Raw genomic sequence first — 14,743 nt, forward strand, 5'->3', positions numbered from 1 at the left:
TAGAACACCAACATTGTGTATTTGTGAATATTGTAGGGAGAAATAATTACCCACTTGATGCATATTTATTAGTTGCCTATGTTGAACTATAGTCTATAAGTCAGAAAGATAAGAAATGGATTTACCCATAAAGGGCTTAAATTTAATACAGAAAATAAAATTCACATATATGAAAAATTAGTGGACAGATACTATGATGTATTGTGACATTAATTCATGTAATTAAAAAATACAGCGTAATATTACATAATAAAGTGCTGAATTTTTGCTGCAGCAATAAACCGAAAACTTACCAGTATAAACTATGGTGAACCAGTGTCTGTAGGTTTTCAGGGAGTAATGCCCACATACACACATATGTTATAAGAGTGTTTTCCAAACTTCTATGATAATAAAAATCGCGTGGAGAATTAATTGATTTTTTTAAATAGACTTTCTCCAGACCTACGAAAATGAGCTCTTAGGGAAGGAGCTTAAGGAATCAGTATTTTTAACAATGACTCCATCCATTCAGATCAAGCAGCTTTAGAAAACACTGCCATCCTCACAACAAACCCCTGAGAATATTTTTATCCCTTTTTTATAGTTGCGAAAACTAAGGTTAGAGAGATTAATTAGCTATTCAAAGGACTCCCGAGTTAGGATAAAACAATCTGACTTCCAAAACTTTTGTTCTCTTTACTGCACTAAGCGTTCTTTGTTCTCTGAGAAAATGATCAGGGTGGATGTGGAAACGTGGAAATAAAATACTTATTATAGAAAAATTCATTTGTATGGGTGCTTAAAAGCATTACCTTCTGTGTTCAAGTGCCGGAGAAAAGAATATGGAGCCCTGGAAATCAGAAAGTGCGTATTGATCTCGCCCTCCATTCTACACAAAGGCAGCATGTACCTGGCTTTTTTCATGCAACACTCTGACCTGGAGATGACATCACATCAATATACAGAGAACCCCTTCATTCCTTTTCACAGCGGCCCCAGTAGCACATTATGTGGGGAGAGCCCAGTTTAGTCCCTCAGTCTCCTGTGAATGGGCACTTGGCTTGTTTCCAGGCTTTTGCTGTGATACATTATGCCTTAATGAATAGGCTTCAGTATATGCCATTTTGCATTTTTACCAGTGTCTATCTGTGGAAATGACAATAGTCTGAGAAGAGGGATAGCTGGGTCAGAAGTTAAATGCATATTTAATTTGGATAGATACTGACTGTCAAACACCTCTAAAAATGCTGCACCATTTTAATTTCTAAAGACCGTACATGAGCATGAGTTGGTAAGGTCCCCACAACCTTACCAACATATATATTATTAAACATCTTTCTTTTTCCCAGCTGAGAGGTGAGCCATGGTTCTCCAGTGCAGGTTCAATGACAGTTCTTTTATTATGAGCAAGAGGTAAAGAGCAGGGGCGCCTGAGTGGCTCAGAGGGTTAAAGCCTCTGTCTTCAGCTCAGGTCATGATCCCAGGGTCCTGGAATCGAGCCTCACATCGGGCTCTCTCCTAGGCAGGGAGCCTGCTTCCTCGTCTCTCTCTGCCTACCTCTCTGCCTACTTGTGATCTCTGTCTGTCAAATAAATAAAATATTAAAAAAAAAAAGAGGTAAAGGGCAAGTTTATATTTACATCTTGTTTTCTGTGAACTAGCGTTTCTTATCTCTAGTTCATTTTTTTTTTATAGTTTTTTTGGGGGGAGAAGAAGGAATAACCTAAAAAAATTTTAATATAATTTAATTTACCAAACTTCTCCCTATTGGTTAAGCCCTTTTAGTCACAGTTTGGAACTTTTTCCAACCCCCAGGTTTCTTATCGTTTTTTATTCATAGATGGAATATTTTAAAAGTTCTGGAAGAGATTCTTATGCACACCAAAATACCAGTTTACAAATCCAAGTTTATGAAGTGATGTGAAACACTGCAGGTATTTGCATGAGAAACGTTTAATCATCTGTCATGTTTGTGCTTTTCTTAATTCTTCTAATTGATGTCCCTCTGAAGTCTTCTTGCCTGCATGATAAAATGTCCCATTAGTGAAACAGAAAAGATTTATTTCTGGAGTAAGGTAGGGTCTTTCTGAACAAACATATTCAATTACTGAAAACTTTACCTTTCTAAGAGAAGACAACATAAACCATTATGATACAGCCCACAATCCAGCCAATCAAGAGAAGAATAGGGACCAGAAGGCGGGATGATGGAGACTCTGCTTTAAAAAAAAAAAAAGAAAGAACAGACTAAGTAGGTAATTTTGGTATTGTATCTTCTGAATTAAGAGAATAAAAGGAATCTGAAAATATCAAGAGAAAAACATACACACTCGAGTCATTCCCAGACAGGATTATTATCTCCTGTTCTACAAAGGGTCCATGGGAGTCAGCTGGCTATTTGAAACAGAAGACCTGTGGTGTTCAAACCATAGGTCTTCCTTTTACAGTTATGTGACCTTGGGCCATTCTGAATTTGGACTTCCCTGTTTGTAGAGATAATGAAACTTGTAATATCTACCTCCCTGAGTTGTTGTGAGGATCAAATATCATTATGTGTGTGTTTAATGTATACAAAACGCATTCCTGCATTTGTCCAACAACACAGAGAGCAGCTGTTTACATAGAAACAATGGAAAACTACTCTTGAGGCAATTCCTCTAAACTAAATAATCATAACATAGGGAAAGGTGTCAAAAATTCTTCTTCGTCTTGATAATCTAATACGTGTTGATACTGACTTTAATCGTCAGTATCATAGGAAAAGAAAAGCATTATACCATATATGATCATTCTCAACTAGAGAAAGAGATTCTATTTTGTTACTATGTTCAATAGAGCAACCAACTCTGATCCAACCCACAGAGAAGACATTAAAACAATCTTTGCTCCTGTGCTTTCTATCTGTACCCTTATCTGAAGAAAGCAATTTTTAAAATTACCATTTTTTAAATATTCATTGCACACACACACACATCACACACAAAAAAATAAAGATGAGCACAGAAAGACATCATATAGAATTAATGTGTCCATGTTAAGGACTCAGATATATTCTTAACTGAAAAGCACAATTAGGTTGTACGCCATCAGCTAACAAAGAGAACACATATTCTTAGCAATTGCGTGCCTATTACAATTTCCATCACTTTAAAATGTGAAGTTTTTTTTAAGTGCTATTAAAACAAAATCATCAGGAAAAGAGACACTTCTAAAATTAGGAGGCACTCTTATAAAAGCAAACTTTGTGCAGTTAAGAGAATTTTAATAGTTTAAATCTGTGTTTCCAAAAATGGTGGAATATCCCCTAACTCTTGCAAACTCAACAAGTTTTCCATGTTTCTCCATCTTGCTGTGACCTTGAACAAAGCATTAACCACTAAATGGAAAAATCTTTCTCTTCACCTGCCATGTGGTATTTCTTTAAGGATAAAACGAACATTATGATATGCCCTTTACTCTCATTTGGATGAAAGACTTTTTATGAGTTAAGGTGCCATTATAGCAGAAGTACATAGCAGTGCTTTTTTTTGAACTGTTCATATATATGACTTAGTATTTTTCCCAATTTCAGAGAACTTAAAAATTAATGCCCATATTATAATGGACCATTTATAAATATCTTATACAAGAATATTTTAATATAATTCTAAAATTCACATAAAATAAAGACTTAAAAGTACATAAGTCTATGTCTCATTATTTATTACTCTTTGTAAAACAATAGAATTGACTGTGGGTTTTCTTTTTTTTCTTTTTTTGAGAGAGAGAGAGAGACGAGAGGGGAGCAGAGGAAGAGGGAGAGAAAGAATCCCTAGCAGGGTCCAAACCCAGTGCAGAGCCAGACTCGGGGCTTCACATGGACTTCCACCTGGCGCTCAGTCTCACGACCCCAAGATCATGAGCCTGAGATCATGACCTGAGCTGAAATCAAGAATCTGATGCTTAACCGACTAAGTCACCCAGACACCCCAATTGACTGTGCATTTTCACACTCAAATTATACCTGCATTTGTGTTATTTTAACACAACTATTTTAAGTTTTGTCATAATCTGTAGCATCATTTTGAAATTGGAATATATGGGGTCCTGAGTGACTCAAGTTGGTTAAGTGTTGGACTCGTGGTGTCCGCTCAGGTTATGGTCTCAGGGTCGTGAGATTGAGCCCCCCTTCGGGCTCCACGCCCAATGTGGAGTCTGCTTGAGAGTCTTTCCCCTCCCTCTCCTGCCCACTCTGTTCCCCCCCTTGCTCTCTCTCCCTCACTCTCAATCTCTCTCAAATAAATAAAATCTTAAAAAAAAAAAAAAACAGGAATATATAAGAACACAACATATTTCACATAGGTCACTTACATTATAGTGCAAACAAGCACAAAACCTCTTTTTAAATATGAAGAGTGATTTCAAAATGCTCCTCTCTGTCCAATCCTGAGCCTGCCCAAAGGGTTATATCTCGAAGTATCCTTAAGGGCACTGTGCTCCGAAACAAGACTGTCTGGTTCAGAACCTGGCACCACCACTTTCTAGTATGTGATCACAGAGAAGTGACTATACTTGGCTATGCCTCAGTTTCCTTATCTGTAAAGCGGAAATGATGATAATACTCTATATCTCCTGAGATTATTGTCTGAATTAAAAGCAACAATTCCTGGAGGTATTTAAAAAGGTGGGGTTTTTTTTTGGATACCATATATATTCAGTCCCTTTTGTCATATTAGACTCAATCACTTTTCTTAAATATAATACATATTTTAAAAGCAGAAAAAAAAGAAATTCAGATATGAAGCATATTGAAGATGACAAAGCCCATTTTATTTACTTCATTTCAGGTGCAGGAAACAGGTCCAGAGAGGTGGACAGACTTCCCCAAGCTCGCACAGCTGTTTAGTAGCAGATCTGACAAAGAAGTCAGATGTCCTTAATTCTGGTCCCACAGAACCACAATACCTCCAATCTAGCACAACCCCGGAGAATATCTGGCTTCTAACTCATCTTTTGAAGAAAAGGCATGAACAAATTAAGCTCTTCTGTATGATCCTTTTAAAAGCACACATAAGATATAGACATAGTCTATAAACTGTACATCCAATGCATTTTTTGTAGCCATGCTAATGTAGGTGGTTAGTGCCCCTTTTGTAGTGATACCACATTCTTCAGAATAACTGAGAAATACTAAACACTGGGGAATGTAATCTAAACCAGAGAGCTGGGAACTTTTCTTGCCAGGAGGGTCTGATGCCTTAGATCTTACCTTTTTCAGCCATTCTTCCTGTTGCTGGGTGGGTTGGTCAGGGCCACACTCACCTCCTCGTCGTTGTCATCCAGCGTCTCTTTGAACTTTAAATAGAGAGATATCTGAAGAGTGTGGCAGCTGCCGCTCTCCTGACTGCCAATTGTCTGCGGAGTGATGTCAGGTGTTGGAGAACAGAGCTCTTCTGGCTCTTTATCCTGTTATTGTGGAAGAATCTAGTGGCTACATAAGCTAAAGTCAAAAAGCTGAGCTATCCTAGACCAGAGATGGACAGATGTGTAATTCACTCAATGACTTCAGACGACATGGAGGAAATGTTTGAGGAAAGGTGTACACATTGCAATTAGACAAGTTCTATCAAAGAGGGAGGGTGATCTACTGGGGGAAAAAACACTTTGGAGTTGGAGAGACCTGGCTTCAAATTCCAACTCTATTTCTGAAAGAAAGGCCAAGTTGCTCAACCTGTGCATCAGTCACTTTAATTTTAAAATGAGGATAGTGACATCTATCCCCAGTAGAGGTGTTGTAAAGATAAAATGAAAAAGCTGTGTGAAATACAGATGTTTATTACATTTCAGGATGCAAAAGAGAAAATAAATTAAGTGGTGTCCCTTGCTCTGAACCATTCTAAAAACAGAACATTTTAATACAAATATACCAGAAACTAAAACAACAAAAGGCTGGGGTATTGCCTAGAATTTTCAGAGAGCAGTCATAAGCTTGTTTTTATTAGCAATGCATAAAAATAGGACATTCCATTTTTCAAAGTCCAACCTGATTTATATAACATGACCTAGACTGTGCTCTAGATTCTCACTGGAATAACTTTAATTTTTGGGTCTGCATGGAAAAGTTTTGCAAAATGACCTTGTCACAAACTGCCTAAAATGTCCACCACGAGATGAAGGGTGTCCTCGTCTGAAAGAGAAGACCTGCCTGATCGAGTACATTTCCACAGAGTTCCAAGAGGGAACTGGAGATGAACACATCACACCCACTGATCAGAATCCACTAATGGTTCCCCCTCTCCTAGAAAATAAAAGTCTGAACTCCTCCCTAAGATACCTAAAACACCTCATCTTTCTACTTTCCCATTTGCAGTGATGCCTCAGTCAGAGTGAATCCCCAGTATATGAATTCAGGATGCTACTACCCACATGGGCAAGAACATTTGATTTTCTACCTCAAGTCATATACCTACAGATTAGACATGCAGCCAATAATCTGGTATGTTTATTGAATGATTACACACACCATGTTTATGTTATGTCACTTACTTTTTTAAAAAAAAATTTTATTTATTTGAGAGAGAGAGAGAGCACAAGCAGGGGGAGCGGCAGGCAGAGGGAAAGGGGGAAGCAGGCTCCCTGCTGAGCAGGGAGTCTGATGTGGGGCCTTGATCTCAGGACCCCAGGATCATGACATGAGCCACACACAGACCACCCAGGTGCCCCTGTTATGTCATTTAAATCAAGTTGCCATCTCTCTTTCTCTATATACAATTTATTTTTATTTTTATTTATTATTAACATATAATGTTACAATTTAATATTTTTTAAAAACAACTGGCTATACCAAATAAGAAGAGAGACTATGTTCTATGTAACAAAATCCCTGCTAAAGTCCGTATTTTTTTCAATACTAAATAATTATGCTTTTTAAAAAAGGCTAGTTGGCACAAGATAAACATAGTGTGAAAAAATGGCGATTAATTGATCTCACTTAAATACTGTATTTTTTTAACTAAATAGATTCAAATGAATATGCTATCTTAAGATACACACACAAAAAAAAGATGTTAAAAAGAAGCAGTGAGTTACCCCCACAAAGAACAAACAAATATATATCTATACTAGTGTAAAACAATTTTCCCAAAGTAGCTGAAAATAGGATGTATGAAAATTTTTTACACTACAATTGTCCTCAGCTTTCTTTTTTGACATAAAATTGACTATTATTAACACTATTGTTTTCAACTGAATTTTGAGGAGGAATTACTTTATAACTCTTTTATTTTTCTTTGTTTTCTACAGAAAGTGAGAGAGAAAGAGAAAAAAGAAAAAAAACTAACTCAATGAACATGAAATGCCCAGATCTCAGAAAAGGGTTCAGTCTAGAATCTCATCTCTTTGGTATACCTTCAGTTAATTTAAAAAAAAAAAAAAAACCCTATAACATTTATTCAGGAAAAATGTTTTATCCATTAATAGACTGAATTCACCTTGAACTCACAAATGCAAGGCCCATATTTGAACATTTTCTAATCTTCTTCATAGGGCATACCATTTAGGCATACCTTTTATACTTCTACTTTGCATACTTTCTTCAAGAGTTAGTTCTCAAATACCTTATTATCAAAGTGACATTAGATTCTTCTAGGGTACTTAAGCTTAAAAAGTCAACTGTTTGGGTCTTTATTCAAGATAAATCAGAATTCTTCATTTTTCTCACACTTTTTAACTGTTACTGTCTGGAATTATAGTAGCTAAATCTGCACATGGTAGATTTAATAGATAAGTTCCTCTTAAGACATAAACTTACCCAAACTGACTCAAAAGGAAATAGAAAATTTGAATAGACTTAAAACAAGTAAAAGCAATTGAAGCCGTAATCAAAAAATGTTTCACAAAACAAAGTTTTGGAACAGGAACTTCACTGGCAAATTCTACCAAATATTTAAAGTTAACACCAATACTTCAAAAACTCTTTCCAAAAATAGAAAAGGAGGGAGGACTTCCCAACTCAATCTATGAGGTCAGTAGACCTCATAGTTTTTGGCTCAAAACCAAAGCCAAAGATACTATAAGAAGAAAACTACATACCAATCTCTCTAATGAATACAAGTCCAAAAATTCTCAACAATAAACTAACAAACCAATTCCAGCAACATACAAAAAGAATTATATACCATGACCAAGTGGGATTTAACCCATGAATGAAAAGTCAGCACAACATTCAAATACCAATTAATGTAGCACACCATATTGATAACAGCTTAAGAAACCAAAAACCACATGATCAACTCAATAGATGCAGAAAAAGCATTTGACAAAATCCAACACTGATTCAAGACAAAACACTCAACAAATTAGGTACCAAAGGGAACTTCGTCAACCTCTTCATAAAGGGAGTCTACAGAAAACTCACAGCTAGCATCATATTTAGAGGGGAAGCATCTACTCTTTTGCCACTAACATCATGAACAAAACAAGAACGTTTACTCTTACACTTTGATACAATTTTGTACTGGAGGTTGTAGCCAGGAAAATTGGCAAGAAGATGACATAAAAGTCATCCATACTGAAAAAGAAAAATTAAGTTATCTTTATTTGCAATGTGACATGATTGTTAATATTATATATAATATAATATATAATCATTTAATTAATTCATATAATTAATTGATATATTTGTTATACATAATATAATTATAAATATAATTTTAAATATAATACAAATATAATTTTAAATATAAATATATAATATATTATATATATATTCCTAAAGAACCCCCCTCCACACACACACAATAAAACCCCTGCTGGAAAAAATAATCAGATTTAGCCACTTTGCAAAATACAAGATGAACATGCAAGAATCAGTTGTATTTCTACACAGTGGCAATGAACAGTTTGAAAAATAAATTAAGAAAAAAATGACATTTACAATAGCATCAAAAAGAAGAAAATCCTTGGGAATAAAATTAATCGAAGACATACAAGCCTTGTAACTAAAGGCTAACAAAACATTGCTGAAGGAAATTAAGGATGATCTAAATAAATGGAAAGACATTCTGCGTTCACAAATTGGAAAAATTAATATTGTTAAAGAGGGCAATACTACTCAAGACAATCTACAGATGCAGTGTATTTCTATCAAAATACTACTGGCCTTTTTGCAGAAATGGAAAAATCTAATCTTAAAATTCATATGGAATTGCAAGGGACCCTGAATAATCAGAACAATCTTGAAAAGGAAATACAAGGGACTTACACTTACTGATTTCAAAACATACTACACGCTATAGTAATTAAGAATGGTGGTACAAGCACAAGGACAGGCATAGAGATGAATGTAATAGAACTGAGCATCCAGAAATAAATCCATACATTTATGGTCAACTGATTTTCAACAGGGGAGCCAAAAAATAGTCTTTTCAATAAATGGTGCTGGGACAAGTGGTTTTCCACATGCAAAAGAATCAAAGTGAAACCCTACCCCACACCATACAGAAAAATTAAATCAAAATGAATCAAAGACTAAATACAGGAGCTAAAACTATAAATCAGAAGAAGTCATAGGTGTAAACCAGGCAATTGTTTCATACATATAACACATAAAATGCAAACATTCAAAAAAATACATGAATTGACCTTCTTCAAAAGTTAAAACCTTTCGGGGCGCCTGGGTGCCTCAGTGGGTTAAAGCCTCTGCCTTCGGCTCAGGTCATGATCCCAGGGTCCTGGGATCGAGCCCCGCATCGGGCTGTCCGCTCCGCGGATAGCCTGCTTCCTCCTCTCTCTCTTTCTACCTGCCTCTCTGACTACTTGTGATCTCTGTCTGTCAAATAAATAAATAAATAAAATCTTTTAAAAAAAAACAAAAAAATTAAAACCTTTGTACATCAAAGAATACCATCAATAAAGGAAAAAGATAATTTATGGAATGGGAAAAAAATATTTGCAAATCGTGTATCTGACAATGGTTTAGTATCCAGCATATATTTTTTTAAAATTCTCTTATAACTCAACAATAAAAAGACAAATAACCAAATTTAAAAATGGGCAAAGGATTTGAACAGATTTTGTTATACAAAGATGTACAATGTCCCATAAGCACATGAAAATATACTAAAATTATTAGCCGTTAGGGAAATGCAAATCAACACCACAATAAGATACCACTTCACCACTTCACCCGATTAAGATGACTAAAATAAAAAAAATAGACAATAACAAGTGTTGACAAAGATGTGGAGAAATTAGAACCCTCATACAGTGCTAATAGGAATGTAAAATGGTTCAATCACCTTGAAAAATAGTTTTGCAATTCCTCAAAATGTTAAATATACTACTACCTGATGACCCAGCAATTCCATTCTTAGGTGTATACCCAAGTGAATGGAGAACAGATGTTAAAACAAAACTGTACACAAATGTTCATAGCAGCCTTATTCGTAAGAGCCCAAAAGTAGCAACAAACCAAATGCCCATAAACTGATGAAGAGATCAACTAAATGTGGTAGAGCCACACAATGTAGTATTACTTAGCCATTTAAAGAATGTTTTGGTACACCCTACAACATGGCTGAAACTTGAAAATATCATGCTATGTAAAAGAAGTTCTACTGGGTGATTCTATTTATATGAAATGTCCACAACAGTTCCACTGAGACAGAAAGTAGATTAGTGGTTGCTCAGGCTGGGTGTGGGGTGGAGGGAATTGGTATGGGAATGGGGAGTGACTGCTAAAGGATATGGAGTTTTCTTGTCCTGGAAATAGATGGCAGCACTGACTGCATGGGTTTTGTTCAAACCACTGAAGCATACACTTTTTTAAAAGAGTAAATTTTATATTATGTGAATTATACCTCAGTTTTTTCAAAGTTGAACTAGTTCTTGAAACAGGAAAGGTTTAGAAAAGAACCCCAGACCCCCAAAGGCAAAAAAGGGGAGAGAACTGAAACAGGATTGAGAGAGATGCCTGGCAAAATAGTAACAAAGCTGAAAATTTTTGTTTTTTCAAAGAAGGGTTTACTGAGCCCCTACTAGACATCACTCCAAGCACTTAGGAACTACATCAATGAACAAAGATCCCTGCCCTACCAGAGTTATATTCAGAAAGGTGGTAAGTGCTATGAAAAGAAGAAAAAGTAAGGGTGACTAAGGTTAATAATTAGGTCGATCCTGAGGCTGCCTTTTCCTGGCAGAACTGAAGGACCGCAAGGAATTAGAGTGGCTTCAGCACAGTGAGCAAGGGGACAGCAGTTAAGGGAAGAGCTCAGGCAGGTAGTAAAGAGGCTTTATTGGCTATTGTTAGAATGTTGTTTTTTTTTCCCCCTGAGTGAAACGGAGCCAGTGGAAAGTTTTTAAGAGTGCCATAACATGATCTGACTTATATTTTTGAGGTCTCATTCTGGCTGCTGTGACTGAGAGCAAGGGTAGAAGCAGAGAGACTTGTTAGGGGCTATTGTAATGATACAGACAAGAAATGATGGAGACTCAGAGCAGGGTGGCGGTTAATTACTCACCAAGGAAGGGGACTATTGGGATGCCTGGGTGGCTCGGTCTACCTTCCCAGGGTCCTGGGATCAAGCCCCAAATCAGGCTCGCTGCTCAGCAGAAAGTCTGCTGCTCCCTCTCCCACTCCCCATGCTTGTGTTCCCTCTCTAGCAAATAAATAAATAAAATGTTAAAAAAAAAAAAAAGAAAGAAAGAAAGAAAGAGGACTATCAACGAGGGCGGAGAGTAGTGTGGCGCACTTACAATGGTTCTGATTAATATGGTTTTGACAGGTTGGGTGGGACTTTCCTATATTATGAACTTCCCTTGATTGGGTTGCTGTGTGGAGAAATTTGTCTGTGCAACGTCCAATGAAAAGGTTCAGCAAATGCAACAGAATGTAATAAGCAAGATTTAACCAATCTGAGGTGCCCAATGTATGAAATCTATTGCGATGAATGAATTAGAGGCAACAAAGGATTACAGACTACTTGATCTTCTTCCCTGGGACTCTTGCATGTCAGAGAAAAGGCACTATGATAGTGGAGAAGGAGGGACTTGGGATCTGGTTTGATCACCAGCTCTGGCAATCGCTGTGTGAACTTCAACAAGTTACATGGACTATGAGTCTCTTTTTTCACCTAGAAAGTGAGAGAAATAGCATGCAAGGCTGTTGCAGAATTAGAGAAATGGATATTATATACTGAGCACCAGCCTAACACATAGTACATTCCCAGTACATGGTATCTGATATTTTAAATCCTGATAAGCAGACATAAAGAGAAATGAGAAGCAATGTGGGCAAAAAACTAGATGTTCCCTGGTACATGTACCCACATGTAGCCGCAATCATTCCCGAGGGTTGTCTTACAGGATATCTCTTAATCTTCAAGCCACAACATAAGGGAGGGGGGTTGCAGGAGACCATTTTCAACTCCCACTCATTCCACAGTACACTTCTGATTTAGCTTCTGCCTGCATTTTTCCATTAAAACAACTTGTTCCTAAGACCTAATAGCACATGACTTTCATGGTGCTACTCAGTAGAAAATTTTCAGTCTTGATCTTACTTACTGATGACCTCTTAGTGTCACTTGACTCCAATTGGTGACTTTATCATTCTTGAAATTCTTTCTTCTCTCAGCTTCCGTGGCATCAAAGTCTTCAGACTTTTCCCTTTTTTAATTTTTTTTTCTAAGTAGGCTTCACCCCCAGACTGGAGCTTGAACTCCCCACCCTGAGATCCAGACCTAAGCTGAGATCAAGAGTGGGTGGCTTAACCCACTGAGCCATCCAGGCGCCTCTGACCTTTCCCACTGCTGTTTATTCTTAGTCTTGTAGGTTTATCCTCATCTACCTAAATATTAAATATTTGTTCCTTGGTAAATACATCAGAACAAAGCTTTCATGATATGAGAGACGATGTGGAGAGAGTAAGCAAGGGAAATCACTAAGTTGTGTGCATTTCCAGAGCCCTGAGAGTTCCTTCCAGGGCCAGCCTCTTGGCATGCAACCTACACAGTTATTTAGGACTCCATGCTAAGAAGGCCCCCATTCTCGGTTTAATTTTCTGTGTCTTGAAATTCTTAATAATGTCATCTTTGAACTTGGTTTTCATCAGAGTCGATGGGACAGCGGAACATGTGCACCAGCAGAGGCGAGACTCAGAAGAAAAACTGTGCGCGCATGTGCTGTAGGGGTCCCGCCCCCAGCACAGCAACAGCATCCACATGGCCGTGGACCCAGGGGCAGGCAGCAGCTTGGGGCAATCAGAGAGCTTCCAGGAGCGGACAGTGAGGACAGGCTGGGTCCTGGACAGAATGGAGGTGATGGCAGCAGGCATGCATGGAAAATGAAGTGCCTTTACTGACTTGACAGTCAACCTCTTGACTCCCTGCTCCTTTCTTGGTCTCCATGACCTCATCATGGTGACCTGACATGTTTGGTGATTCTATATAATTTGTGACATGGTGTGTTCACTGATCATATGTGAGAGCCCCTTCATAGCCTACTTTCAAGTGTAGAAGAAGTTAAGGAAAAAGGCTGATAGAAGGATGCCCAAAGGTGAGCATTTATGGGTCCATTTCTTAGGCCATGATACACATATTCCCTAAACTTCAAGCCATCGCTGCCAGTACCATGGCCTTGCAAAGCAGACTACAGACTATGCTTTCAGCCTAAATCTATTTCTTGAATGTTTTAATATAGATAAAGACAGAAGTAAAAACTAAAGTGCCATGTCAGGGTCATCCCTAGTATGGAACTCCTCTTATTCTTGGAGTCTGTGGCCTCAGCAGTCTCCACTAAAACAGAAACAAAAGGTGCTATTACTTTGAATTGATATTGTTGTCTGAGTTGGATGGTTTCAGCACCCAGAGAATCTTCGTGTTTCAAAGATGTATTGGCTGTAAGAGAGAATTACCTGCACAGATCTCATGGAATCCAACATTCTTAAAAAATAAAAATTTAATGGGCACCTGGGTGGCTCAGTGGGTTAAGCCGCTGCCTTCGGCTCAGGTCATGATCTCAGGGTCCTGGGATCGAGCCCCGCATCGGGCTCTCTGCTCAGCAGGGAGTCTGCTTCCTCCTCCCTTTCTGCCTGCCTCTCTGCCTACTTGTGATCTCTGTCTGTCAAATAAATAAATAAAATCTTTATAAAAAATAAATAAATAAATAAATAAATAAAATAATAAATAAAAATTTAAAAACCTCATTGCTGAGCCATAGCAGAGGGTTGACTCTACAGGCGGTGCTGTCACAGTGATAGAGGTTTGAATCTCCGCTCTGCAAATATCTGCGGGACCTGGGAGCAGGTGACTGCCAGAAAGATTCTCCAGATGTGGAAGTAAGCAGACAGGTGGGGGCAGATCCTTTCAGTATAAAGGGACGGCGGTCATCAGGGGTTGTTGAGACCTGTGCTTTGTTCATCTCATTTTTGCTGTTGGCTAGAGCTCCCATCCTTAGAGAATTCACTTGCCAACTTGTAAATTTTCTTTTTCTTTTCAACTTGTAAATTTTCATCCAGTAGAGATGGAAATGATTTCTGTCCAAAGGAGCTGATAACCCTATATCTCGATGGCCTGCTGGACATTAACCAGTGCTATATCTAGCTGAGCGATCTTCATCCTGGCATTTTTTGTTGTTACCAATAAATATGCTTTTTATGCTCTTGGAAATGATCAAACCTCTTTTCCCCTCCTTAGTGCATAAGTCAATAAAATATTTGGTACAGGTCCTTTATATATTTGTCCGAGGGTCCTGATTTTATCTTTTTGAAAATTATGTTTTAGGC

The 14,743-nt window shown here is 37.6% G+C and overlaps 1 protein-coding gene across 2 annotated transcripts; it reads right to left on the reverse strand.

The window, feature by feature from the left end:
• Window positions 1-1,869: 1,869 nt before the first annotated feature.
• On the reverse strand, window positions 1,870-5,362 carry STRIT1 (small transmembrane regulator of ion transport 1). Of its 2 annotated transcripts, none has more exons than XM_045088166.1 (3): window positions 5,231-5,362; window positions 2,103-2,201; window positions 1,870-2,002 (listed from the first exon to the last, which is right to left on the reverse strand). In XM_045088166.1, exons 1-2 carry the CDS (start codon window positions 5,241-5,243, stop codon window positions 2,107-2,109), a joined length of 108 nt encoding a protein of 35 aa, XP_044944101.1. In that variant the 5' UTR covers window positions 5,244-5,362; the 3' UTR covers window positions 1,870-2,002; window positions 2,103-2,106. The 2 variants fall into 2 exon arrangements, with proteins under 2 accessions (XP_044944101.1, XP_044944102.1); XM_045088167.1 differs by having other exon boundaries at window positions 2,103-2,198; window positions 5,231-5,361.
• Between the last annotated feature and the right edge of the window lie 9,381 nt (window positions 5,363-14,743).

This window comes from Mustela putorius, unplaced genomic scaffold (genome assembly GCF_011764305.1).
Source record: "Mustela putorius furo isolate JIRA1106 unplaced genomic scaffold, ASM1176430v1.1 tig00003834_pilon_pilon_pilon, whole genome shotgun sequence".
Lineage (NCBI taxonomy): Eukaryota > Metazoa > Chordata > Mammalia > Carnivora > Mustelidae > Mustela > Mustela putorius.